Source organism: Carettochelys insculpta, chromosome 1 (genome assembly GCF_033958435.1).
Source record: "Carettochelys insculpta isolate YL-2023 chromosome 1, ASM3395843v1, whole genome shotgun sequence".
NCBI lineage: Eukaryota > Metazoa > Chordata > Testudines > Carettochelyidae > Carettochelys > Carettochelys insculpta.
In genome coordinates this window covers 87,499,737-87,525,826 of record NC_134137.1, presented here as the reverse complement: position 1 = coordinate 87,525,826, position 26,090 = coordinate 87,499,737, and the positions used below count along the sequence as shown (strand labels likewise).

The following is a 26,090-nucleotide window of genomic DNA, read 5'->3' as shown; positions in this document are numbered from 1 at the left end:
TATGTCTACCCTGCAACTGGATGCATGGCAGGCATATGAAAGCTCAGTCAGGCTCCAGAGTTCAAGCTAAGGGACTGATTAATTGCAGTCTACACAGTTAGGCTCAAGCTAGGGCCCAGGCTCTAGGACCTTAAAACATGGGAGGGTCCCAGTGCTCAGCCTGTGCCCAAGAATCTACAGTGCAGTTTAGCCTGACCCCTGCAAAAATGTTAATGTGATTTACTTAAAATGGCACATTCTGAAAGACAGTAGCAGAATGCTCTTGCTATTCCAACAAAGTGAGCTTGCTGTAAACTTGAAGACTTCAGAATATGGTCTTGTGTCAATGTGTAATCAAAAAGGTACGGAACAAAGTCTGAAGACGTGTAAACTTGTTTTTATGAAATTTAGTAAAAAACATCAATACTATTTAGAACTACACAAATGGTCTTTTCTGGTATTAACACTTTCTCTCTCTCTCTCTCTCTCTCACCCCCCCCCCTTGCTTTTATAGGTGAAAAATATCTCATATTTGACTAGCAGATCTTATATTCTGTATCTTTGTGCTCTGGATGTCACTAGTAAGTCAAGAAATTCATCACTGTCAGTTAAAATACACCTGCTTCATACCGGGCTTCCTGCAACTTAAAAAATGGTATCTGAAGATGGTTTTTAAATCATCCTTCTTGTCCCACTTCAAAAGCAGTAATCACAAGCAGGACAGACAAAGAGGAGGGGAAGCTTTCATAGGACATGGACTAACAGAGGCATAAATAACACCCCCTGAGAGAGAAGGGTGGGGCACAGCATTCACTGCCTGCTTGCCTGTGTTAGCAAGACTGCTGTAGACAGATTGAAGTTAATCACAACACACACACCGCTGATGTAGGAACAGAAATGTGCTAATGCACTTAAAAGGTTAAATCTATTAATTAAAGATCTGCTAAATTATCAGGCTGGAAGAGCACGGTAAGAGTGGGGACAAGTAGAATCATGTTGGATGAGGTGAAGACAATAGCAACTCCACCACAGTTTCCCTCAGCTCTTCAGGACAGGGTCTATCATTTTGTGTCACCCTGCGGCAAGCACAAAACAACAAGCAGCTGACTAAGTCAACTTCTAATTTAATCACACGATCCATTTTAATAAATCATATTACATGGCAGTTTACACACAGTGCAAGCCAGCCCCTCAGGGTGCCTTTCCCCCAGAATTAGCAGAGGGGCTCAGCAGCCAGGAAAGAACAACTTAGTCTAGCTGCTTTAAAAAGCCCTACCTGACTCCTCAACATTTCTGCTCTGCCTTGTGCATGTCCAGGGGATAACTCCCACGGCACTTTGTGCTAAGATACTGGACAATTCTCTCTCTGCAACACCCCACCCCCTGCACACAGACTGTACCAATACCAGGAGACTGTCTGTCAACTGGGCAAATTGTGGGATAGTGCTGCAGGACTATCTGAGCTCGAGATTTTTTTTATTCTGCATTCTTTCCTCGCAAGTTAAAATGGAGGCCACACACTATCTATATCCCAGTCAGATCACCATTTGGACTTAAAAGTAAATCCAACCCCAGGTAAAAGGTTTGGGGATAGTGGGGTGTAAGACAGGACATTTTGAGCTAAAACCTTGGTATGAACCTAAAAGGAAGAATGAAGAAAGCTTTTTGGTGAAAGTAAATGTAAGAGCTCTTAGAAGGGGGCTTTATGAAAGGGTTTGTATCAGAGACCCATTGGCTGTCTCAGGGATGAACGTAGTTAAGGTGCTTAAACATTTTTTTTAAAATTGCTCCCAGTCAGTCAAGGGCAAAAACTAGAATTTGTTACTCCTTTCTACCATGGGGAAATGAATAAGCAGCCAATATTAGCAACCATGAAGCACAGTAAAGGTTATGCTAAATAAACAACATAACACCAATAGAGTATGAAGTTCACTAGTCAGCTGCCAATCACAGCTACTCTGGCTATGGCCATTTTGGTTTTGGGATTTTTATTACGCCCCTCAGATTCCCATTTGTTAAATTGCTGCACCCTGTACCTCCAACTCACTCATTTTTCCATAGCTTTTATCATACCACTTAAAAGTAAAATGTGTCAATGATTGACAGCAGAAAGAAAGAAGAGGTCCTCCTGTCCAGTAACGTCCAGCGGGTTTTTGTTCCATGCTGAAACCTTCAAAGGAGCTGAAAGTAGTTAGGTGTCAACGATTTGATTTGAATTAAAAACACAAAAAAAACTCTTAAGCTCCTTTGGAGAAGAAAAAAAAAAAATCAGTCTTAGGCGACAGACACTATGAAATAAAGCTGGTTTTTATCAAAGTTGACTTTGTAACATTGGGTTTTATAAAGTCAAAAGCTGAGTGTCCACAACTTCCCATAAAGTCAACTTACTGCATCCCCACAAAATCACTGAAGTTTGACTGTTGCAGCAGTGCATAGTGAGAACCTACCCCGCAGTCCTCTCAGCCCTGTAGCATTCTGGGTTTTTTCGCTGGTGCTCTATGGTAAAAAAGATGCCCCGCAAATGGTTGTGTGATATCATCTAAGAACAGTGCATTGCCCTCATTCCCTGCCCTTTGAAAAACAAACAGCCATTTTTCAGAAGGAAAGACAGAATAGTTGGGAATCTCAGAGGGCATTAGTGTGTTTAGTGGTTAGCATTGCTAAGAAGAAGAAGAAAAGACAGAACGCATTGGTGTCTAGTGGTTAGCATCTCTTCCCCTGGTGAAAATACAGCAGATATGACCCATGTGACTTCATATTATTCTCAAGATACAGTGTGAAAGTGGTGACGTATCTGGCTGTAGGAGTCAGGTTTGAAGTAGAGAGAGAAATCTGAGTAGTCACCACATAGAACACTCTAGGGAGTCCATTGCACCGCTGTCTCCAATGTGAGGGGAGGAGATCCTGTTTGCTCCAGACTCATTATGAATCCCCAAGACTAAACAGAAGAGGAAGAAAAAATGCCAGAGGGCTTAGGTATCTGGTGGCTGCTGGAAGGAGCTCCAGAAGAGAAGGAAAAGTTAAGGAGGCATTAGAAGATACAAAAGTTGAGGAAAGACTGAAGGGAGTCCCTTGCCTCTTCTAGTAAAGAAGCCCTAGTGCCAACAACTGCCTGTGTGAAAGGGGGAAGGGACAGAAAGAGAGAGCTCACAAGTTCCATTCTGTCATAGGAAATCCTCCCCCAACCCACGTGATTTGGGAAGGGTGTATGTGCTCTAGCTGACTGTGCCATGTAAACAGGCACTTCACTTTTCCCCCAGTGAAAGAACAGCTTTCACAGGGCAGCACATCAGGGACCTGTCAATCCCATATCGTGATAACACTGGTTTAAAACCAGGTCGCATGCAGAAAGGTAGTGAGGGAATCATGTCAGCAGGTACCTGTTTTCCCTGGTATTTATGCGGCTCTTCATGGGGCCAGTCCCCTGCTCATAACCTGTTGGCATTGCTCCACTTGTGCACATGGGTGGGGGACTGGGAACAGCGCAGAAAGTAGGTGACTGTCATGAATGCAAATGCAGAGGTTTTACTCTGCAAACAAGCACAGAGAACCAAGATGAACTTGGATTTCAAAGTTCAGAGCGCTGTGGGCAAAAAACACCAAGACCCTTCTCACTGCAACAGCTAGCAGTATTGTAGGCTTTCCCTAAAAGCTGATCATTTAGAGTATTGTTTTCTATCTTCCTCTCCCTCCCCTTGAAATTTCTTGCTAGAGCACTAACTGGAAAATCTAGCTGAACAAGACAAAATGTCCAGCTGAGCATTTATGTGAGGAAGAGCAAAACTTCAGGAAAGTTGGGGGAAAGAGGCAATATCTACATGTGCCAAACTATTCTGCCATTTTATTCATATATCTGCCTCTTGTGTGCCAAACAGAAAAAAGCCCACTAAAACAAGGCCTGATGTTTTAAAAAAAGAGGAGAAAAAAAAAATCAAAGGAAAAAAACACAAGAAGGCCTCTTATCTGAAGGTGTTTTGCGCCAACTTTTTCCTGCAACTTCTGGATGATTTTTGTTTCTCACAGAGACCAAACTGGAGAGGTACAGCAATCTCTCCCTGCCTCCTAATGAATAGCCTCCGTCAACAAAATGGAAGACCTACTGTTGATATATTGCAATCTCTACAAGTTTCAACTGCTTTCTGCTTGCCTGAAACACATGGCCAAAAGAACTGCTGAGTACGTTAACCACAGCTCTCTGACAAAACAAAGCAGCAGAAATGTAGCACTTTAAGGACTAACAAAATGATTTAAAGACTAACAAAATGATTTATTCGGTGATGAGCTTTCATGAAAAAGTGGGTCTGTCCCACAAAAGCTTATCACCAAATAAATCATTTTGTCAGACTTTAAAGTTCTACATTTCTGCTGCTTTGTTTCATTGGAGTACAGACTAACATGGTCACTTCTCTGTTACTACACAGCTCTCTGGTCAGCCAAGTAGTCACCAAGTACAAAAGGGTATCCTGATGAGGAGCAGGGGTGCTGTGCTGCATTCCCACATTATCAACAAGACACGTGGAGAAGGGCAGGCAGACTTAGAAAGGGCTGAATTTCAGCCTCTCCCATACTCCATCCAGCTCCAGAGGCCTTTCCTTCCATCCACCCCACACCCTCCTCCTCAGGAATCCACACCCTCCTCTGTTTGCTTTAATCCCTAACCTTTCACACCCAGCTTCAAAGATGAAACTTAACGTAGGTTTCATTTTGCCACAAAGCACACACGAGAAAGGAGGAGTACCGCCCAGTCATTCCCTTTAACTGTGTTGAATACACGAATGTCAGCTACCACACAAAGTTTCTGACCAGTGTTGTTTGAGAGAAGTAACCTTTTCCCACAGAATTTATTGAAGAAAGTTGAATTCTACAGATATTGGATAAGAATGAGTTTCCATTTATTTGATTTTTCTCTTCCTCAAACTCTCTGCCCTGATTCTTCAGGAGGTTCCAATTCCCTTTTTTCCATTTTGCCCCTTGGAAGGGGAAAAGACAGGATGGGATGGGGACAAAGTTCACACTAACCAAAAACCCTACAAAAGTCAGAACAATTTTTAATGCCATCCTGCAACAAGAAATTAAAACATACCAAAAAACCAACAAAGATCCATTTTCAATAGAAGACCATTCAGAATCATAGGGATGGAAGGGACCTCAGGAAGTCTTTTAGTCCAGGCCCCTGTTTCAAGCAGCATCAACTCCATCTAAGTCATCCCACCCATGACCTCATCAAGCCGGGACTTAAAAACCTCTAGGGATGGAGAATCCACCACCTCCCTAGGCAACATATTCCTACACTGCACCACCCTCCTGGTGAAGTAGTTTTTCCTAAAAACCAGCCTACTCCTCTCCTTTTGTGACTTCAGACCATTGCTCCTTGTTCTGCCATCATTTTTCACTGACCAAAAAAAAAAAAAGTTTTCCTTTGAAAAATTTTACCCAACTGCAGTATTAGCAATTTACTGCACATCACGATATGGGAGCAACAGGGAAGAGACACATTCAGAGTTCCAAGGGGAAATGGCCAGATAGTGCAAAACAACAAAAAGGCAGGTTGAAGGTGGCAGTTCAGGGAGTCTCATGTGAGACTCTTTGGGAATGATTTGACAATACAGAATCCTGCAGAACAAGAAAGAGGGTGATTGTATTGTCTCTCAAGGCAAAACCACCATATTTAGAATTAATACAGGTGATGTTTTCTTCATTACACTGGCAGGATAACAGTCCCTCCCATAATAAAAGCAAATACAAAAGCAAAAATCAGTTGTTTGCAATTTCCCTAAAAATATCTAGAACTCCATAAACTAGATTTATTTTATCAAAGTATGGAATAAAAGATTTTAAATTAAATTGTTTATTTTCTGATGTCTTATCTTGTGTATCAGTTCTCATCCAGGGGTATGCATGCTCCTGGGAATACACAGAGGTTTTCCAATGGGTACATCAACTCATCGAGACATTTGCTTCGTTTTAAAAACAAGCTACATAAAAAGCAGCAAAGTCAATACAAACATTTCATTAACTAGTTCATACTTCTTATAAACTATACAATGAAATGTAAGTCCAATAGTCCTATTCCAGTCTATTTATTTTAATTATATGGTAAACATAAGGAAAAATTCAATAATTTTGTATTTGATCTGATTTTGTAAGCAGTTATTAAATCAGGTGAAACTTGAGGGGTACACAAAGAAATCAGACATCTGAAAGGAACAGAGAAGCCTGGAAATATTGAGAACCACTTAAAGTTCACAACTTCCACATTTCTTTCACCTTTCAGTTACACTTGAAAAATTACTCAAATTACACAAGATTGCACAAAAGTCTTCTCTTTTGCAGCACTGTTGGCACTCATAACCTAGCTTGCCCTATTGTTTCTAGAGTTAACACAGAAGTTGGGAAGTTTACATCAAGTCAAAATGGTGAAAATATATCAACCTGATGCTATTTTACTTTCAGTGCTGATTTAAGCAGTTTTGGGGTATCTCTCACCCGCAGCCAGTTTCAGATCCTAACCTCTAGCTGGAGTTACAATGTCTACAGTTCTATTTTCAGTCCTGGGGGGATTGCTCAACAGAATCTGCACCAAAATTGATGTTATGTGCAGAATTTCCTTTTCCTTCAAGGATAAGTGCTGCAGAGCTGCTGTGCACCACTAAGGGGAGCTGAAACAGGTAGAGCCCTGTTTACAAATAAGAGATACTGATTGGAGGAGGGAGGAATGACCTTGGATTCCCAGGATCTGCAGTACCCAGCACACCCTGAAAAAAAGCAGGCAGCATGCTGGAAATTCCATACAAGATTGGGCTCTTCGGGAGAAAGTGGGTGCGTGGTTGCTTCTCTACGCCATTCTTTTCTCTAGAGACCAGTAGAGGGGCCAGACAGTGCACTGTCTCAGGAGGTTTTTTAACTCTGTAGTGTTGGTAGGGAAATGCTATGTCTGTACTGTTACAAATAAATTACAAAATAATCAAAACTGGCCTAATTAAATATTATTCTGACCAATAAAGTATGCAGAATTTTAAAACACTGCATGGAGATGCTTTCAATTTTTTTGACACACTATTCCTTCGGGAATAATTTTTTAGCTCTGTGGCCCAATCAGTTGGCCCTGAGACTCTCTGCCATATTCCAGTTTTTTGCACAGTGTAGACATACCTCAAAGGCTGAAGTTTCATTTCAGTGTTTAATCATGCAAGAATACCATTTATTGTCTTGTTTAGCCTTCCATTACAATTATCCTGGACCTGTGGAGGCACACCCAAATTCTCTAAAGCAGCAATACAATAAAGCTAGACATGAAAATTATAGCTTGTTTTCAAGTCCTACTAGAAAAAGCTTGGCAGTGAAAGTGATCCTGCTTTAAAAAACAAAACAAAAAGACAACTAATCCTACATTTTTAATGGAATACAGTTAAAATGTTACAATAGCAATTGACTGATGTCCATCCAAAATAATTTGGTACATAATACACACATCAGTTTTCTGATTCAACAGGCAGAACAGAAGAGCATACGCTTCAGGTGAAGCTTGGAACATTATTTAAGTTTCTCTTAAAAAAAAAATCTTACTACTACTACCAAAAAAAATTCCTACTACACAGTTAAGAACACACAATGCCTTCTGGCCTTCATTAACACATCCTACTGAAAAATTATAGTTATCAACAGCAGAGTTCCCTGCAAGCTGAGCACGTGTGGCCTGCTCAGGAGAGATTCAGATGCTGCCCAGCTGATTAGCAGAGCGCCCACAGCTAGGTTCTTATTTTTACTGTGGCTGCACACCTGGCGCATGTCTCCGTGCACATGAAAAATTTATTCTGCACATGATTAGTGTTCCCTCTAATCCATTATTTCTATTCACCAGCCCTAACCAAAACAAAACTAAATCTGAAATCTTTCAGCAAGCATGTCAGCTTCTTGGCACATCTGAGTTACACAGCAGGCAAACTATCAGAGCAAAAACAAACCTGAGAAAGAATTCTGGGAGAAAGGCAAAAAGGGAAAACGAGCTTTCAAACCACTAGTATGGTTTTCCTCAGGAACACGAGGGGGGTAGCCCAGAGGCACCAAGTGGCCTGTAAATCCCCCTGGTGCTGGCAGCCTGAGCCCCTCACTGGTGATTGGGAGAACAGGTGGCAGCACGCTGCCTAGGACCCTTGCTGGTGCTAAGGAAAAGGGAACCGAGAGAGCTGACCAGCTGCCTTCCCAGTTCCACACTACTCCTGGAAGTGGCCAATACTTTGATGCAGCCCCTAGGCAGCAGTGTGGCCAGGAAAGCTCTGCATAGTGTCCCTGCAAATGCAGGGCCTGCAGACAGAGGGACTGGTAGAACAGTCTGGCTGCACTTCTACCTAGGTGGTGAAAGGAGGACATGGTGCCACATCCCGAGCCCCCAGGTTCAGTGCCGTACTGACCCCTCACTCCTCCCTGTGCCCCAACCATCACCTCCTCCCCACACTGAAATTCCTGCCACAGCTGTGGAAAAAGAGCATTGTGACCCAAGACTGCCACAGCAGCAGTCACTACAGCTGGCAACAGAGCCACCCAGACAGCCCCAGACAAGCTGCACCAGCAGTCATAGAGGTCCCAGAAAGTCACAGAATCTGTGACTTCCATGACAAACTCGCAGCCTTCACTAAATTCAGTATAGACCCCTTTATTTAAACAAACATGACTAGGTGTATCTGTGAATTTCATGTGCACAAATAAGGTTTGGGATTTAAATACTGCACAATGAAGTGTATATGCAGAAGTTTGCTGACCAGCAGAGACTAGCCAAAAAAACAAACAAACAAACTAACTCAGATGTCTGCTGATGACCAGGGCAATCCTTTTGTAATTATGATCTAACCCCATTGTTAAAAAAAGAATTTTTCACTCAAGAGTTTCTAGGTTAAGAATATCACCAGGATTTATCAGTTTCTTACTAAAATGAAATTTTAGTCAGTTGCATTGTGCCTATATTCACCAATATTATGGGTAAACTTAATTATGTTAATTTTTTTTTGTCAAAATTTTTGTAAAGGTCTTCACTAGGAATTGCTAACAACCTGAAGGGATTTCATCACCATACCACTGACTGCCATGTAAATTCAGGGAGAGCAACATTCCAAAGGACATGACACTACACTTTTTGTGCTAGCAAAACAAAAAAAAAAAAAAAATCTGCAAACCTTCTATTCTTAGGACTCAGCTAAAATAGTAATAAGATCTACCATCTTAAATGTGTTTGCTATTAAACATTTCAATGATAATTGAAGCCAGAAGCTAAGCTACCACAAAAATTAAATCTGTTCCAGGGTTTTCTGGTTTGGATTATTGGCTACTTCCAATGCCATTAAGTCAGTCAAGAGAATAACAGATAACTGTACTATCTTCCACAAGGATAATTTTGGTTTGACTCAAGATATTTTTTGGATTGTTTTGATGGGAAATGTGTTGAGAGCAAAATTATTTATATGAGAAAAACTCAAAGCCCTTCTAAATGGAAGGCCAGTAATGGGCTATGTACTTATCTGATATGGAAACAGATATATTGGCTTTCTGTAGTTTTCATAAGTATGCATGTTGAGCTACCCCAACTTCATGGCATCTTAACCACTTAACAGATATTTTGAAGCATAAGCTTTTGTGGGAAAAGACCCACTTTGTCAGATGCATGAGTGGGCAGCGGGTGGGGTCCCAGATGAGGTTTTAAGAGAGTCTCAGTCAAGGGGAGGGCCACAGTTGACAAGGTCAGTTCAGTGATGGAGGAGGTGGCCCATTATCAGCCGTTAATGTGGAGGTGTGAACATCAAGCAAGGAAAAAATCAGGTCAGTTCAGTCAGGGTGGATTGTGGCTTCCAAAATCAACTCTGAAGAGCAACTCCAGAACTGCAACTCATTTGGAAATTTAACACCATTAACCAAGGATTGAACAGAGACTGGGAGTCTAATTACAAAAGCAGTTTCTCCGCTCTTGATGTTCACACTTAAACATTAACTGCTGATAATGGCCCACATCCTCTGTGACTGAACAGACCTTGTCAGCTCTGGCCCTCCCCTTGCCTGAAACTCCATCCTTAAACCTTCCTCTGGAACCCCGCACTCCTGCATCTGATGAAGCAGGCCTTTGCCCATGAAAGCTTATGCTCCAAAATATCTGTTAGTCTACAAGGGGCCACAGTACGACTTCTTGTTTTTGAAGATACAGACTAAACTCAGCTACCCCGTGACACTTAACCAGACTAGTTATGTAGTTCCTTCACTTTCTCTATAAATAACCAATAGGATTTCCTTTTAATTAATTCTAGCTGCAGACAGGTCACTGATTCACAGTGATCCCAGCATGCTTGGTAAACTGGGTACAAGAAAACAATGTATAATTTCATACAGCAAACCTATATATCTAGGAATAAAGATGTAAGCTACGCTTACAGGATGGGGGATTCTGAATAGATTTGGAGATCACAGTGGACAGTCAGCTTAACATGAACTTGCAGTGTGATGTTTGTGGCTAAAACAACTGAAGCAATCCTGGGATACATAAACAGGGACATTTCCCATAAAATATAAAACAAAGCAAAACAAATTTGTTTTATATTTTATGGGAAATGTTGCTGCCAACTTATTTACAGTGTCACTTGAAAGTGATAACCGGCATTTGTGTAGGACTGTTGTAGCTTGCTTTTAAAGACATTTATGTACCAGGTAAGTTAAACCTTCCTATTCCCTTTTATGCTTCAGCCACCATTCCAGAATAAAGAGATTTCATTACAGTACTTGTATGAGGTGAATATCTTCATTTTTACTGTGAAAATATTTGAAATTAATAAAGAAAGCACTCTACAATTTGTATTCTTTATATACAATGGAAATATATGAAAATATGGAAAAAATGTTTAAATTTCAGTTTGTATTATATTAATCATGATTTTTAGTCAACTGTGTGAGGTAACTGATTAAAAATTGACAGACAAAAGGCATTTTACCTCTGTGCAGGGATGTGACTGCTGCTGGAAAACTATGTCCAATTCTGATCCTCACAAATCAAGAAGGATGTTGATAATTTGGAAAGAGTTCAGAGGAGGGCCACAGGAATGATTAAGGGGCTAGAGAACATATTTTACAGCAACTGAGCTCCTGGAGTCTATTTAACAAAGAGAAGGTCACAGGGGATTACATATCACAAGTAACTACATGGGAAACAAACATTTAACAGGTTCTTCAGACTAAACAGAGAAAGGCATCCACCCCAATCAGTGACTAAAAATTACAGCTACATAAATTTAGACTTGAAAGAAAGGTGTAATTTTTTAAAAAAATATATATGGTAATTAAACATGGAAGTGGGCTAATTGGAGACAGTCCAACAAAAAGGTCAAAAACCCAAAAACAATTAGGGGACTGGGCATGATTTAGGAGGAGAAATTTAGAAGATTGGGCTTATGTAATCTTCAGAAGAGAAGAATAAGGGGGGGGGATTTGATAGTAGCCTTCAACTACCTGAAGTGGGGTTCCAAAGAGGATGGAAAGAGGCTATTCTCAGTAGTGGCAGATGACAGAACAAGAGGCAATGGTCTTGAGTTGCAGCGGGAGAGGTCTAGGTTTGATATTAAGAGAAACTATTTCACTGGGAGGTTGGTGCAGCATTGGGAAAAGCATAGCTAGGGAGGTGGTGGAATATATCTTTCTTTAGAGGTTTTTAAAGCCAGACTTGGCTGATTTAGCTAGGCTTTCTCCTGCTTTGAGCAGGGATTGGACTAGGTAATCTCCTGAGGTGTCTTCCAACCCTCATCTTCTATAATTTACCAAGAGATTGTGGTGCTTTGGGTAGCATGGGTGATTTTTACACTAACTTTGGATGTTCTTCTAAAAAGACATGCTATAGGAATTGTTTTGGGCATGTTTTATGGCCTGTGTTATACAGGAAGTCAGATTATGTTACCAACAGACTATTTCTAGTCATGAAATCTATTTTAGCATCCCCTGAAAAGAGGGTCTTTAACTGAATGGCCACTTCTACACAGGCAGCCATTGTTGACAAAGCAGGGCTTTTGTCGACAAAATTCACCAAGCATCTACACGGTTAAAGCGTTTGTAAACAAAACACAGCTGTTTAGTCAGCAGCGTTATACCTGTCACCAAACAGGTATAATGCCTCGGCTGGCAGGGTTTTGTCAAAGTGCCCATACAGATGCTATCTGCCGGCAGAGGTAATGCTGAGATATCATTGTTAACAGTGACCTCTGTTGACAAAAACTGCCTGTGTAGATGTGGCCAATGGGTGCTAGAAGCTTTATTCTCTTTTCCTGGACCTGTGTGTTTGTCCAATGGCTGACAGTAGACTGTTAAACTTCCATAAAGAATATTTTTACAGTAAATTCATTCAGTTTCCAAGGAAAAAATTAGGAAAAAAGTCATTTATTTTTGTGGAAACAAAATTTTGCAGAGAAATCTCTAAACACACCTGTGCAATTCACCTCTTCTCCTTCCCCCTAAAATACTCAGTAAAACTATACTATACTAACTATGCTCACTAGACAGATCTGTAGTTAGTTTTTGAAGTCATAGGGAAATCCCATAGTCCAATACACTGTCTGCCACATGATGTCTCTTGAAGAAACAAAATTCCAGAACTGCCCTTTGTAGCAGACATACACTTAAACTGTATTCAGAACTGCCACCTTTTCTTGCACCTTGCAATCAAGTTCATTTCTTAACACATCCTTATCTGTCAAAACAAATACTTGGACAAAAATGATATGTATAAAAATACAAGTTGGAGGAAAAGCCTTTGACCCATATAAAAGCCCAACACATTTCCATATTTAAAAAAAGGAGTAGATTGTACAAAATGTTTAAATTAATCTTCACAAATTAAACCTATCCAGCACTATCTTCTGGGCATACAAGTTAAGTGTATGAGCATATGAATCTATATAGGAGTGCTGGCCTGTGAAGAGTGACAAGAGGTAATGTAAGATAGGCCTACGCACACATCTGTATGTAAAATGCTTCAGCGGCACAGCTGTGCTACTGTAGCATGTCAAGGTAGACATGCACTGGAGCAACAGGAGGGATTCTCCTATCACTGTAGTTAATTCACCTCCCCAAGAGGGGGCAAGGAGGTCAGCTGAAGTATTTTTCTGTCAACCTAGCCTCATGTGGCTGAGGTCACTGTAACATCACCCCTCCGGATGTTTTCCCACACCCCTGAGAGATGCATCTCTGTCAACGGAAGTTTTCATTGTAGGCCAGGCCTTAGTGACTGCTTACACATTACTAGAGTACAAGAAACTGACAGACTTCTCAGCTTGCATATGAACAACTTTTTAGTTCTCTCAATCAAAAGAAAATGAATAAAAATACCTTGAGCCTGGATCTAAAACTCTTGTATTTTGTGAACACATTCACACCTGTCAAAGGAGGGCGGGGGGGGGCAGCAAAGTGGGCAGTTTCATCTGGGTCCCATCTTTCAAAGGGGTGTGGACCTCCAGCCAAAGTTGCAGCAGTGGTAGCAAGACCTCTGCACCCCTTTGAAATGGCACAGCAGTGCTGCTCCATCTGCATGCAGCAGGGGTGAGCACTACAGTCCAAGCAGCACAGAGCTAACTCCCCTTGGCACCAACCCTTCCACCCCGGGCACTGCCCCTTCTGAAGTGTGGAGCTGGGCCCCATTGCCACCTTGTCCCATGATGGCGGTTGGCACCACTGAACACAACAGCTATTTCCATAGCACAACAGGCATAGCAAAATAGTAACTATTGTACACCATTTCTAAACAGAAAAATGATTATACATTCACAGAAGGTAAATTGTATTTAAAGAATATGACAGTGTTCCTTTAGAACTGTACACTGAAACTAAAAGGTATTGAAATGATTTTATTACTCACCAAACCAGCTATTGGAGTAGACAGACGATTGATCTTCTTAATGATACCAGGTTTGATCTTGTTAATCAAACTAAAAATTAATGAAAATGTTAACCATATGATCTGGTGATACGTAACATTAACATTTCACCATAAGCATAAAAAAGTGTTTTTGGAAAAGCTGTTTCTATATATTCTTTATTTAAATTTCAATCTATTAAAACAGAATATAAAATAAGTTCTTATTCAGCCTCTCCAAACATAAAAAAAATCAAATCAATCATAAAAGCAATTTAGAAGCATGATTGCTGAGGACAGCAAAGAGAAGGCACAAAAGAAACACCACATGAAGGAAAGCAAATAAATGGATTCGGGTTCTTGCCACAAAGAACGGAGATGTTCATCGGCATCTAAGATCTCTCTCTCTTTTTTTTTTTTTTTTTTAAAAAAAAAAAAGAAAGACTTCTCACAATACTTTTGACTGAAATGTCAGCTTTCTAGTTTGCTCTGCAACACTTTACTAAAGACCATCAACAGGTGAACTGAAAAACAACATTTACAAAATGGCTGTTTGTACCCAAAAGGGTAGTCTTTTATAATCAATGTAAAAGGGGAAAAAAAAAAACCAAACCAAACCACCACTTATCAGCAAGCTAATGTAACACCTCTAAGATGTGGCCAAACTCAGTTAAACAGCTAAAAGCCTAAGCTTGTCTAAAGCATACATGTAATGCAAGTCTAAAGACTCAGTTTACATACATTATGTCACACACTACAAAATGGGCTTGAAGAGCCTGATTTCTTAGAATCAAAAGCACATAACGAACATTTTTCATCATGTATGTGTGCATCAGGTATTTATGTTACATAATCAAGCATTTGAACCAATTACTCCATGAGCGTATAATTAAGTAATATTTTTAATCATCAAAAATGTCATCCAATTGCACTTTATTCAGAATTAAAGTTAAACAAACCATTAGGATAACAAAATGTATCACTTCAATGGCTGGAACAACTAAACGGGGGAAGTAATTCATTCACTATAATCCATTTGTCCTGCAGACCCTAACTCTAAGTCTCTAATCTGCTACTGCATTTATGTGGACACATCACTTCCTCTGTACAGAGCATGAATGATGTCCTTACAGCTCCAAGGGATGAGCATACAGATACAGCTGCAGAATCTAGGCCTTAAAGACTACCTGCTCTGCACAGATTGCTTCACCCTGCAGTGTCAATTTCCTAGGGCCTACATGACAGCCTTATTTTGAAATAAGTTACTCCAGAAGAGCTTATAACACGAAAATGCATTTAGAAATAGCACTTGGCTATTTCAAAATATGCTCTACATGTGTAGACACTATTTTGAAATAGAGCCATTGACCACACCGTAGCTTATTTCAAAATAGGCACTATTCCTCATAGAATGAGGTTTATCAATTTTGAAATAAGCCAACCGCTTTTTGCTTTTTGAATTTAACTGTGTTGTGGCAGACCTACCCAGAGAAGACTATTGGTTTCCAGTAATGAGAAGCGATAGATGGAAACAAACAAACCCCCACCCCCCCTTGAAAATCAAGTGAAATTAAGGCTCCAGGAATAAGAGTATTAATAGCTGAACATTTCATCAAATAGTCACTAAACGTAAGACAATTTCAAGATTTACAGTAAAAACAGCAACCCACTGTTGGGTACCTTTCAAAAGAACTATTTTAGCTTCTGAATGCAACATTTTTCTATGTTTTTGGTTCAGGTGGTTTAGAACATGGGACAGCCTCCAAGTAGAAGGTCTTAAATGCATCCACAGTTCTAGCGTACCCACAAAACTCAACATATTAAAATAAGAAGTCAGTCTCCTTTGCCTCGCCTATTGCAGCACAACTACTCTGAAACAGTACAGCAATCTAGTATTTATTTTACTGTTTGAATTGTTGCCCACTATTTTATAACAGTGGAAATAAACCAGGTGGAAGATCTTGCCCATTTTCTCATAAAAGCACCTTTCCCTCTACGTCCAAGTTGGAACTGAGATGACCATTTTAATAGATACCTATTAATCTTATATTACACTAACTTGTGCCAGTCTGCATTTAACTACATTCTCAGAAAGCATTTTGTTAAAAGAATGTTGTAGGCGATCTCAGTCAACCTGCTCAGCCAAATTATTTTGAGCTGTATTTTACTACATATGGCTATTAACAAGAGTTAAATTAAGCAAATTAGCTTCAGAAGAGCGCTTCCATCTGCCAAGTGCAAGTTATTCTTCCATTCTGTTGCCAAATGTATGACAAAATGACCTCATTGCACCTTTAAGTGTGGTCAGGGTTGGGGATATTGTTTGACTTGCTGGGAAGTGGGGGAATAGCACTTCATGGGCTGGGAGAGTGCTGCAAAAAGTGGGGGAATAGCTCAGTGTGGTAAAAACTCATCCCCAGGGACCAGAGGGAATGGGTTGTTAAAGAGCCTGGAAAGAGAATTCCCTTTTCCCAATACCAGCTGGAGCAGCACACGTCCATCTTCCCAAGAAGTTAGCAAAATTTACAAGGTTTCGGGAGGACCTGCTGTGGGCATTGTGCTAGTGACTGCTTTTTAAGGGGACTGCAAAAGAAAGAATTTTTCCCTCAGCACCAGATTGGCGTAGGTGGAGAGAATTTTTATTTATTTTGAAATCTTACCCAGAGCAAGTTTCTGGGATCCTGTTTCATGAACAAAGATTGCTAGGAAGAGAAAGGATCCACCTAACAAAGAGAGGAAAGAGCATCTTTGCAGGCAAGTTTGCAAATGTAATGAGGAGGGCTTTAAAACTAGGTTCATTAGGAGAGAGTGACACAAGCACCGAGATAAGTGGGGAAGGAGGAGGGTACAAGAAAGGAGGATCCCTGACTCAAAAGGAGAAAGTAGGCCAAATCATCTAAGGTGTTTGTACACAAATGCAAGGAGCCTGGGAAACAAGAGGTGGCGGTGGCCCTGGCTCAGTCAAAGGACTAGGAGGTGACTGGAATAATGGAGACTTGGTGGGATGACTCGCATAACTGAAGCGCTGTCATGGCAGGGTATAAACTGTTCAGAAAGGAGAAGCAGGGGAGAGAAGGAGGAGTGGCACTGTACATAACAGAGTGGTATGATTGCACAGCGCCCCAGTATATGGAGGCAGAAAATCCAGTTGAGTGTCTTTGGGTTAAGCTTAGAGACAATCAACAGGATATGTTGTGGTTGGTGTCTACTATAGACCACCAGATCAAGTAGATGAGCATTTATTCAGACAACTAAGAGAAGCTTCCAAAATCACAGGCCCTGGTTCTCTTGGGAGACTTTAATCATCTGGACATTTGTTGGGAGACCAATACAGCAACACACAGACAATGCAGAAAGTTTTTGGAGGATGTTGGGGATAACTTCTTGGTACAAGACCTGAAGAAACCAACCAGGGGCCATGCACAACTTGACCTGATCACAAACAAGGAAGAAAACAGAAGTGGGTGGCAATCTGTGCTGCAGCGACCATGAGATGGTACAGTTCAAGATCCTGAAGGAAGGTGAGTATTAAAATACAGACTCTTGATTTCAGAAGAGCAGACTTAGACTCCCTCAGAAAAACTCATCAGCAGAATCTCCTGGAAGCTAATATGAAGGGGGAAAGGAGTTCATAAGAACTGGCAGTATTTTAAAGAAGCTTTATTGAAGGCACAGGAACAAAATCATCCCTATGAGCAGTAAGAAAAGCAAATATGGTAGGCAACCAGCTTGGTTTACAAGGCAAATCATTGGTTAGCTTAAACTCAGAAAGGATGTATATAAGAAGTGGAAACTTGGACAGATGACTAAGGAGGAATATAAATATATTGCTGAAGAATGTGGGGGAGTAATCAGGAAGGTGAAAGCACAATTGGAATTGCATCTAGCAAGGGACATGAAAGGTAACAAGAAGGGTTTTTACAGTCATGTTAGCAATAAGACGGTAATCAGGAGAGGGTTTGAGGCCATTACTGGATGAGGGAGGTAACCTGGTGACAGGTGATGTTTTTTTTTTTTTTGCCTCTGTCTTCACGGACAAGGTTCAGCTCCCAGGACTACTGCATTAGGCAATGCAGTACAAGATGGAGCTGGGCAACCCTGGGTGGGGAAAGAACAGGTTAAAGGCTATTTAGAAGTGCCAGACACAAAATCCCTGGGTCCAGATTTAATCCATCCACAGGTACAGACGGAATTGGCAAATGTTATTTCAGAGCCTTTGGCCATTATCGTCGAAAACTTGTGGAGATCAGGAGAGGTCTAGATGAGAGGAAAAAGGCAAATATAGTGCCCCTCTTTACAAAAGGAAAAGAACAATCCAGAGAACTATAGGCAGTAAGCTAACTCAATCCTTGGGGGGAGGGGGAGGGGAAATTAAAAAAAAAAAATCATCACAGAAGGGATCCTCAAGCAATCCATTTTAAGGCACTTGGAAGAGGGGACGTGATCAAAAGTAGTCAACATGGCATCACCAAGGGCAAGTCATGCCTGACCAATCTGATTAGCTTCTATGATGAGGTAACAGGCTTGGTGGACATGGGGAAGTCAGTAGATGTGATATACCTTGACTTCAGAAAAGCTTTTGATACAGTTTACCACAAAATTCTTGCCCATAAATTAAGGAAAACTATTGGATAGAAGGCTGGCTAGATGGTAGGGTCCAACAGGTAGCGATCAATTGCTCAATGTCTGGTTGGCAGCTGGTTTCAAATGGAGCGCCCCAGGGAGCAGTTCTGGGGCTAGTATTGTTCAAATTTTTTTTTATTAATGACCTGGACGCTTGGATGGATTGCCCCCTGAGCAAGGTTGCGGAAGATACTAAGCTAGGGGGACAGGCAGATACATTGGAGGGTCCAGAGTGATAAATTGGAGGACTGGCCAAAAGTGATCTAATGCAGTTCAACAAGGACAAGTGCAGAGTCCACACTTGGGACTGAAGAATCACAAGCATTATTACAGGCTGGGGACCAACTGGTTAAACAGCAGTACAGGAGAAAAGGACCTCAGGATTACAATAGATGAGAGGCTGGATATGAGTTAATAGTGTGCCCTTGTAGCCAAGGAGGCTAACAGCATACTAGGGTGCATTAGGAGGAACATTTCCACCAGATCTAAACAAGTTATTATCCCCCTTTATTTGGCACTGGTGAGGCCACATGTGGAATACTGCGTGCAGCTCTGGGCCTCCAAATATACAAAGGATATGGATGCACTGGAGCAGGTGCAGTGAATGGCAATGAAAATGATTAGGGGACTATAGCAGATGACCTATGGAGGAGAAGCTGAGGGATCTCAGAGAAGAAGAGTGAGGGGTGATTTGATAGCAGCCTTCAAATGCCTAAGGAGAGGCGCTAAAAGAAGATGGAGAGAGGCTCTTCTCAGGAGTGACAGATGGGAGAACAAGGAGCAATGGTCTCAAGTTGCAGTGGGGGAAGTCTAGGTTGGACATTAGGAAAACCTATTTCACAAGGAGTGATAAAGCACTGAAGAGGTGGTGGAATCTCTGTCTCTAAAGGTTTTTTAAGTCCTAGCTTGAGAAAGTCCAGAATGGGATGATTTAATTAAGGTTGATCCTGCTTTAGGCAGGGGGCTGGACTTGATGACATCCTGAAGTCCCTTCCAGCTCTAGGATTCTAACTTCAAGGAGGGCTTTGGTATGGTGAGTAGGGAAGAGTGTTAGGGTGTTATGTTATCTCAATTGTGTAAGAGTTGTGCAGATATCCAGTGTGGATACAGTAGACCCACAATTTATGGGAGGGTTCCATTCCCATGAACTCCCACATAACCTGAATTTCATGTAATTAGGAGTGGCCCTTCCCCCCAGCAGAATGCATGTTGCAAGGTAAGTCCTGAGATGGGGGGGCACTTAGGGAGGCTGGCTGGGGATGGGTCTGTGGGAGGGGTGAAGGAGGTTAGGTCTGGGGTGGGTTAGAACTGCAGAGGGGTAGGGAGTGGAGTTGAGCTGGAGCTATGGGGGTGGGGGGGGGTGGTTGAACCAGGGACAGGTGGCTTAGGCCACAGCCAAGTGTGGGGGCAGTGAGCTGGGCCACAGGAGGTTAAACCGGAGCTGTGCGTGAGGGGTGGTGAGCCGGAGCCAGAGCTAGGAACAGGGGTGGGGTGGTGAGCCAGAGCCATGCATGGATGTTGAGTGGGGCTGGGGGGGCGGCTGAGCTGGGGCTGCATGGGGCCAGAAGGTGAACTGGATTTGAGATGCGCTTAAATTTGTGTTAATGCGAGTTAAGTGCAACTCAAAAAAAAAAAAAAAAAAAAAAAAAAAAAGAAAATCACATATTTTGAGGGTTTACTGTACTCCAAAGGGAAAAAACACACAGTAGCCAAACAACTTGAAAAAAGAAGCTGGGGTGTCTAGATGGTGGTAAAATCCCAGAAAACAGATTGGCTGGAGATCTTAGATGGAAAAAGGGGTGCTGGGGGAGAATGTTGGTAGAAGCCTCCTCTAGGAATATACTGAGTGAACATGGAATTGCCTACACTGTACACTTGTACCTACCAGGTAATTCTAGATGTCTAATAAAGTTGTCACCATATTAAAAAAAAATATCAAGTGTCTCCTGATCTTTCATATAGCTGGATAATGAGGTTAGCAGAGGTACTTTTTTTTTTTTTTTTTTTTTTTAAACAGAACGCTCAACAGGCATTTTAACCCAGAAGAAACATTTTTAGCTTTATTTTTAAAACTCATACCTAGTTTCTGAATCCATACTTCTCTCTCACTATATTTACATGGACTTCCTCTAATTACTTTCAGAGGGATAGCTGTATTAGTCTGGATCTGTAACAGCAACAAAGGGTCCTGTGGCACCTTATAGACTAGCAAGAGTTTTGAGCATGAGCTTTCGTGAGCAAAGACTCACACATCTGATGAAGTGAGTCTTTGCTCACGAAAGCTCATGCTCAAAACTGTTCTGTTAGTCTATAAGGTGCCACAGAATACTTTGTTGCTCTAATTACTTTGTTTTAAAACAAAACAAAAAAAAAGAACACACAAACCCACACTTTTCTATTTAATGATAGTTTTCAACTATTTGGTTGCTATTGTGATGTAAGTTTACATTTTTAAAAGATTTAACAGTGTTTTATTGTATTAGCACTTGCTCTTCTCAATATTTCCTCATGTACCTTCTATGTTCTTCATCTCTACAGCAGTTATTACTTAAAGAAATCATAGTTCACTCTTCACTTCAGTGCTCAAAGTCACCTCCTTTGCATGGCAACGTGGGGGAAACAGCCAGAAAAATTGGTTGGAAAGAAAAAGAAAGTGGAAGAGACAGACAGAACAAAATACAGTGAGAAAACAGAAAATAAAGACAACGAGAGAAATGCAGAACAAGTTGTACAGAAAATTAAAGGCTCATAAATAAATGTTATAGTAGCCCATGCAAACTAAACATTCCCACAACCTAATTCTTCTAAAAATAATTTGGTCATAAAATACTGTTTTAAAAAATTTTGGTAAATATATTTCTATTAGGAATTCCTCCCCCCCCCCAGATTTGTTGTTAGCATTCTGATAACTTTTTCCTCCTGCTCTGCTCAAAAATTCTAGGGGAATTCATGCTGCTTGCAATCTTGGGATCCTACACTCAGAGTGAACTTTTTTCTTTAAAGAGGAAAAAAGCAGGGACAAGGTAAAAGTTATATTAATCTGACTCTCAGTCAGGGAAATTCTATTTGCTCTATGCCAGTAACTTGTGAGCAACTGGAATGTTCCCAGAGGACAGTGATCAACTGTCAAAATAGTCACACTGATGGTACAGTTGTTTAATTCAGCAACAGTGAGTGAAGAAGTGAGGGAGACCAATACACCAGCACACAGACAATCCAGGAAGTTTTTGGAGAACGTTGGGGATGACTTCTTGGTACAAGTGCTGAAGGAACCGACCACGGACCATGCGCAACTTGACCTGGTGCTCACAAACAGGGAAGAACTAGTAGGAGAAATAGAAGTGGGAGGAAACCTGGGCTGCAGCGACCATGAGATTGTGGATTTCAGGATCCAGACAAAAAGGAAGAGAGGTGAGCAATAACATACAGATCCTTGATTTCAAAAGAGCAGACTTTGAATCCCTGAGAGAATGGATGAGCAGGATCCCTTGGGAAACGAAGATGAAGGGGAAAAGAGTTGATGAGAACTGGCAGTATTTTAAAGTCTTACTGAAGGCACAGGAACAAACAATCCCGCTGCACAGTAAGAAATGCAAACATGGTAGGCAACCAGCTTCGCTTAATGGGGAAATCCTTAGTCAGCTTAAATTCAAAAAGGATGCATACAAGAAATGGTAATGAGGACAGTTGACTAAGGAAAAGTATAAACATACGGCTGGAGAATGCCAGGCAGTAATCAGGAAAGCGAAAGCACAATTGGAACTGCAGCTGGCAAGGGATGTGAAGAGTAACAATAAGTTTCTACAGGCATGTTAACAATAAACGGGTTATCAGAGGAGGTGTGGGGCTGTTACTGGATGAGGGAGGTAACCTAGTGATAGATACAGGAAAAGCTGAAGTACTCAATGCTTTTTTTGCCCCAGTCTTTATAGACATAGTCAACTTCCACATGACAGTCCTAGAGAATGCAGTATGGGAAGGTGGAGGGCAGCCATCTGTGGGGAAGGAACAAGTTCTGAGCTATCTAGAAAAAACTTGATTTACACAAATCCATGGGTCTGGATTTAATGCACCCAAGGGTACTGAGGGAATTGGCAGAGGTAATTGCTGAACCTTTGGCCCTTACCTTTGAAGATTCTTGGAGATTGGTGAGGGATACCAGATGACTGAAAAAAGGCAAACATAATACCCACCTTTAAGAAAGGGCAGAAGGACAATCCAGGGAACTATAGACCACTCAGCCTTACCTTAATCCCTGGGAAAATAATGGAGGGAATCCTCAAGGAATCCATTTTGGAGCACTTGGAAGAGGGGAAAGTGATCAAAAGTAGCCAGCATGGATTCACCAGGGGCAAGTCCTGCCTGACCAATCTGATCAGCTTCTATGATGAGGTAACAAGCTCTGTGGACATGGAGAAGTCAGTGGATGTGACATACCTTGATTTCAGCAAAGCTTTTGATATGGTCTCCCACAACATTCTTGTCCATAGGTTAAGGAAATATGGATTGGATCCTTGGACTATAAGATGGATAGAAAACTGGCTTGACAGTCAGGCCCAATGGGTAGTGGTCAGTTGCTCAATATCTGGATGGTGGTCAGTTTCGAGCAGAGTGCCACAAGGCTTGATTCTGGGGCCAGTGTTGTTCAACATCTTTCTTAATGACCTGGGTAAGGGACTGGATTGCACTCTCAGCAAGTGTGCAGATGACACAAAATTAGGGGCAGAGGTAGATACGATGGAGGGTAGAGAGAGAATCCAGAGTGACCTGGATAAATTGGAGGACTGGGCCAAAAGAAATCTGATGCGGTTCAATAAGGAGGAGAAGTGTAGAGTCCTGCAGCTGGGGCAGAAGAATCCAAAGAATTGTTATAGGGTGGAGACCAATTGGCTTAGCAGCAATACGATGGCAAGGGACCTAGGGATTATGGTGGATAAAAGGCTGGACATGAGTAAACAGTGTGCCCTTGTAGCCAAGAAGGCTAACGGCATACGAGGGTGCATTAGGAGGAGAATTTTGAGGAGCTCTAGAGAAGTAGTTATTCCTGTCTATTCAGCACTGGTGAGGCCACATCTGGAATACTGTGTCCAGTTTTGGGGCCCCCCCAATATAAAAAGGATGTGGATGTGCTGGAGCAGGTTCAGTGGTAGAGGGCAACAAAAATGATTAAGGGGCTGAAGCACAAGACCTATGGAGGATAGGTTGAGGGATTTGGGCTTGTTTAGTTTACAGAAGTCTTTGGGGTGATTTAATAGCAGCCTTCAACTTCCTGAAGGGGAGCTCTAAAGAGTAGGGTGAGAAACTGTTCTCAGTGGTGTCAGACGGCAGAACAAGGAGTAATGGTCTCAGACTGAAGAAGGAGAAGTGTAGGTTAGATATTAGGGAAAACTACTTCACCAGGAGGGTGGTGAAGCATTGGAATGAGTTGCCTAGAGAGGTGGTGGATTATCTATCCCTCGAGGTTTTTAAATCCTGGCTTGACAAGGTCCTGGCTGGGAGGGCTTAGTGGGGGTTGATCCTGCTTGAAGCAGGGAGCTGAATTAGATGACCTCCTGAAGTCTCTTCCAGCCCTATGATTCTGTGAAGAAGGGAAGAAGAATTATACCACATTGTGTGTGGAAATGCTTCAGTGGGCCTTAAACATTTTTTTTTTTAAATTTTAGAAAAATAAATTTGAAACAAAAAAAAAAAAAAAAAAAAATAAAACAAAAAAAATGCCTAGACTTGGATTTCTATTGGGGCCAGGGGATTTTTTGCTTTTTTATATATGAAGAGTTTGGGGAAAAACAAACAAGATTCACAAACTATTTTGGTGTTTCCAAATCAGCAATTTTGCTATAAAAAGTTTGAATGAAAAACTTTGACTCAGCTCTACTGCAAGTACCATTACCATTTCCCATCACCTCTCATCCCTGATAGTATTGTCCAAGACTGCAAAGTAATATATTTAAATCTAATTTTCTCTCACTGGTTTGTTTGCATCCAAGGACACATCAGTTGAATAAAATAGGAAAGAGAAAACTAGCCAATTTCTTCAGTGGTGAACAGACGATAAGACTTAAGCTGTGCCCTTTTACATGTATTGCATACATTTTCTGCAATACTTACTCGCACAATAGGACTCCACTTTCTAAAGCTGCACGAAAGTCTTTCGTTCCAAAACTTTTCCCAGTGACGGCCTACAAAGAAAATAACCAGGTATTAATTTGTCTTTTAAAAATAAATTGCAACAGGGCTAACAACAGTTTGAGAAGTAGTATTACAAAACTCAGGGCATAGTAGTCAGAAATTTATACTCATACAGCTCACTGGAAGTAATAAAAAGAAAAGCTTAATGATAGAAAGAATTAAATGATGTTTTTAATGCCTTATATGAAAAGCTTATATGTAACTATCAAAAAATTCTGTCTCCTCCAGTATGAGCCAATTATCTACTACACAGAGGGAATGGATGCCATTATTTTCTAATGTAAACCATTACTGTTAAGTGTACAAAGCATGGTAAATCAACAGAAAAAAAAACAAACTAAACAACAGCTATTTTCACAATTTGCATTTTTCTAAAATTATGATACAAAATACAAAGCAAAGTTTTCTAGAGAGAGCATTTTCCAGCAATATTGCCAAAAGAGAAAGTAATGTTTGCAATCAATCGTTGACTTATTCTACCCAGTCTTTACTTACTATATCCAAACTGACACCTGGTTTTAGGGCGAGTAGAGAAGAGGTCTTGTTTTGATAACATAGGGAAAGGGAAGTTAAAGGGAAAAGAGAACTTAAAAAAAATTCTGTGAAGATAAACGTGAACAACGTGTGAAGTTGTATTATCTTCAATTCATTGTTCCCAAATAACGAAAAAGAGAATTTACATAAAACTTGCAAAAAGTTTTTTAATGTATATATATTTTTATTTCCAGAGTGGCTACTGAGACAAACAGAACAAAGTGATCAATTATAATAAATACATAATGAAGCACCTTCTGTTAGTTTGGCAACAGATAATGTGTTATTCCAGAATTTCACAACAAACAACAAGGCAGGAAAACAAATAGGTTACAGTTACACTAGTGAGTTTTGTAGACAAAACTGTTTTTTTCCCGCCCCCCCCCCCCCCCGCCAATAAAACTCTCAGAATATCTACAAACAAAATGCATTGTGTCAAAAGAAACTGTCAACAAAAAAGCTGTGTGAATGCTCGGGGGGGCCTTTTGTCAACAGAGCAGATGAAAAGATTTATTGACTTTCATGTGTAGACACAATTGGTCAAAAGAAGTTTTGTCAGAATCTCTCTTCCAATAGTAACTTCTGCAGACATATCGATGTAGTGTAACCGTAGCCATAAGGAGTTCACTCCTACATAAAACTTCAAAAGTATGAGCATTCAGAAACACAAACAAAAATAATAGAGTTTCTCTCAATAATGTGTAATTTTCCCATTTAAAAATGGTTAGATTATGTGCTTGCGTTTGAGAGGTCTATCAACTTATAGCTGATCAGTTAGTGACATCATTTCCAGAAATATTAAAAAGTTTACCAATTACCACATCTGAATGCAAGTTCTAGTAGCAGCAACATCCTGCCCTCTCCCCAAACATTCATAGGCATTGGGGGATACTTC

The 26,090-nt window shown here is 40.9% G+C and overlaps 1 protein-coding gene across 7 annotated transcripts in view; it reads right to left on the bottom strand.

Moving 5' to 3' along the window:
* The window catches only part of LMO7 (LIM domain 7), a 200,724-nt gene that overhangs the window by 129,973 nt on the left and 44,661 nt on the right, over positions 1 to 26,090 (bottom strand). For all 7 annotated transcript variants that reach the window (XM_074988916.1, XM_074988891.1, XM_074988901.1 and 4 more), the window contains exons 2-3: positions 24,581 to 24,651; positions 13,853 to 13,922 (exon numbers count right to left, since the gene is read on the bottom strand). In XM_074988916.1, the coding sequence (XP_074845017.1) occupies positions 13,853 to 13,922; positions 24,581 to 24,651 (141 nt within the window). The remainder of the gene's footprint in view (positions 1 to 13,852; positions 13,923 to 24,580; positions 24,652 to 26,090) is intronic.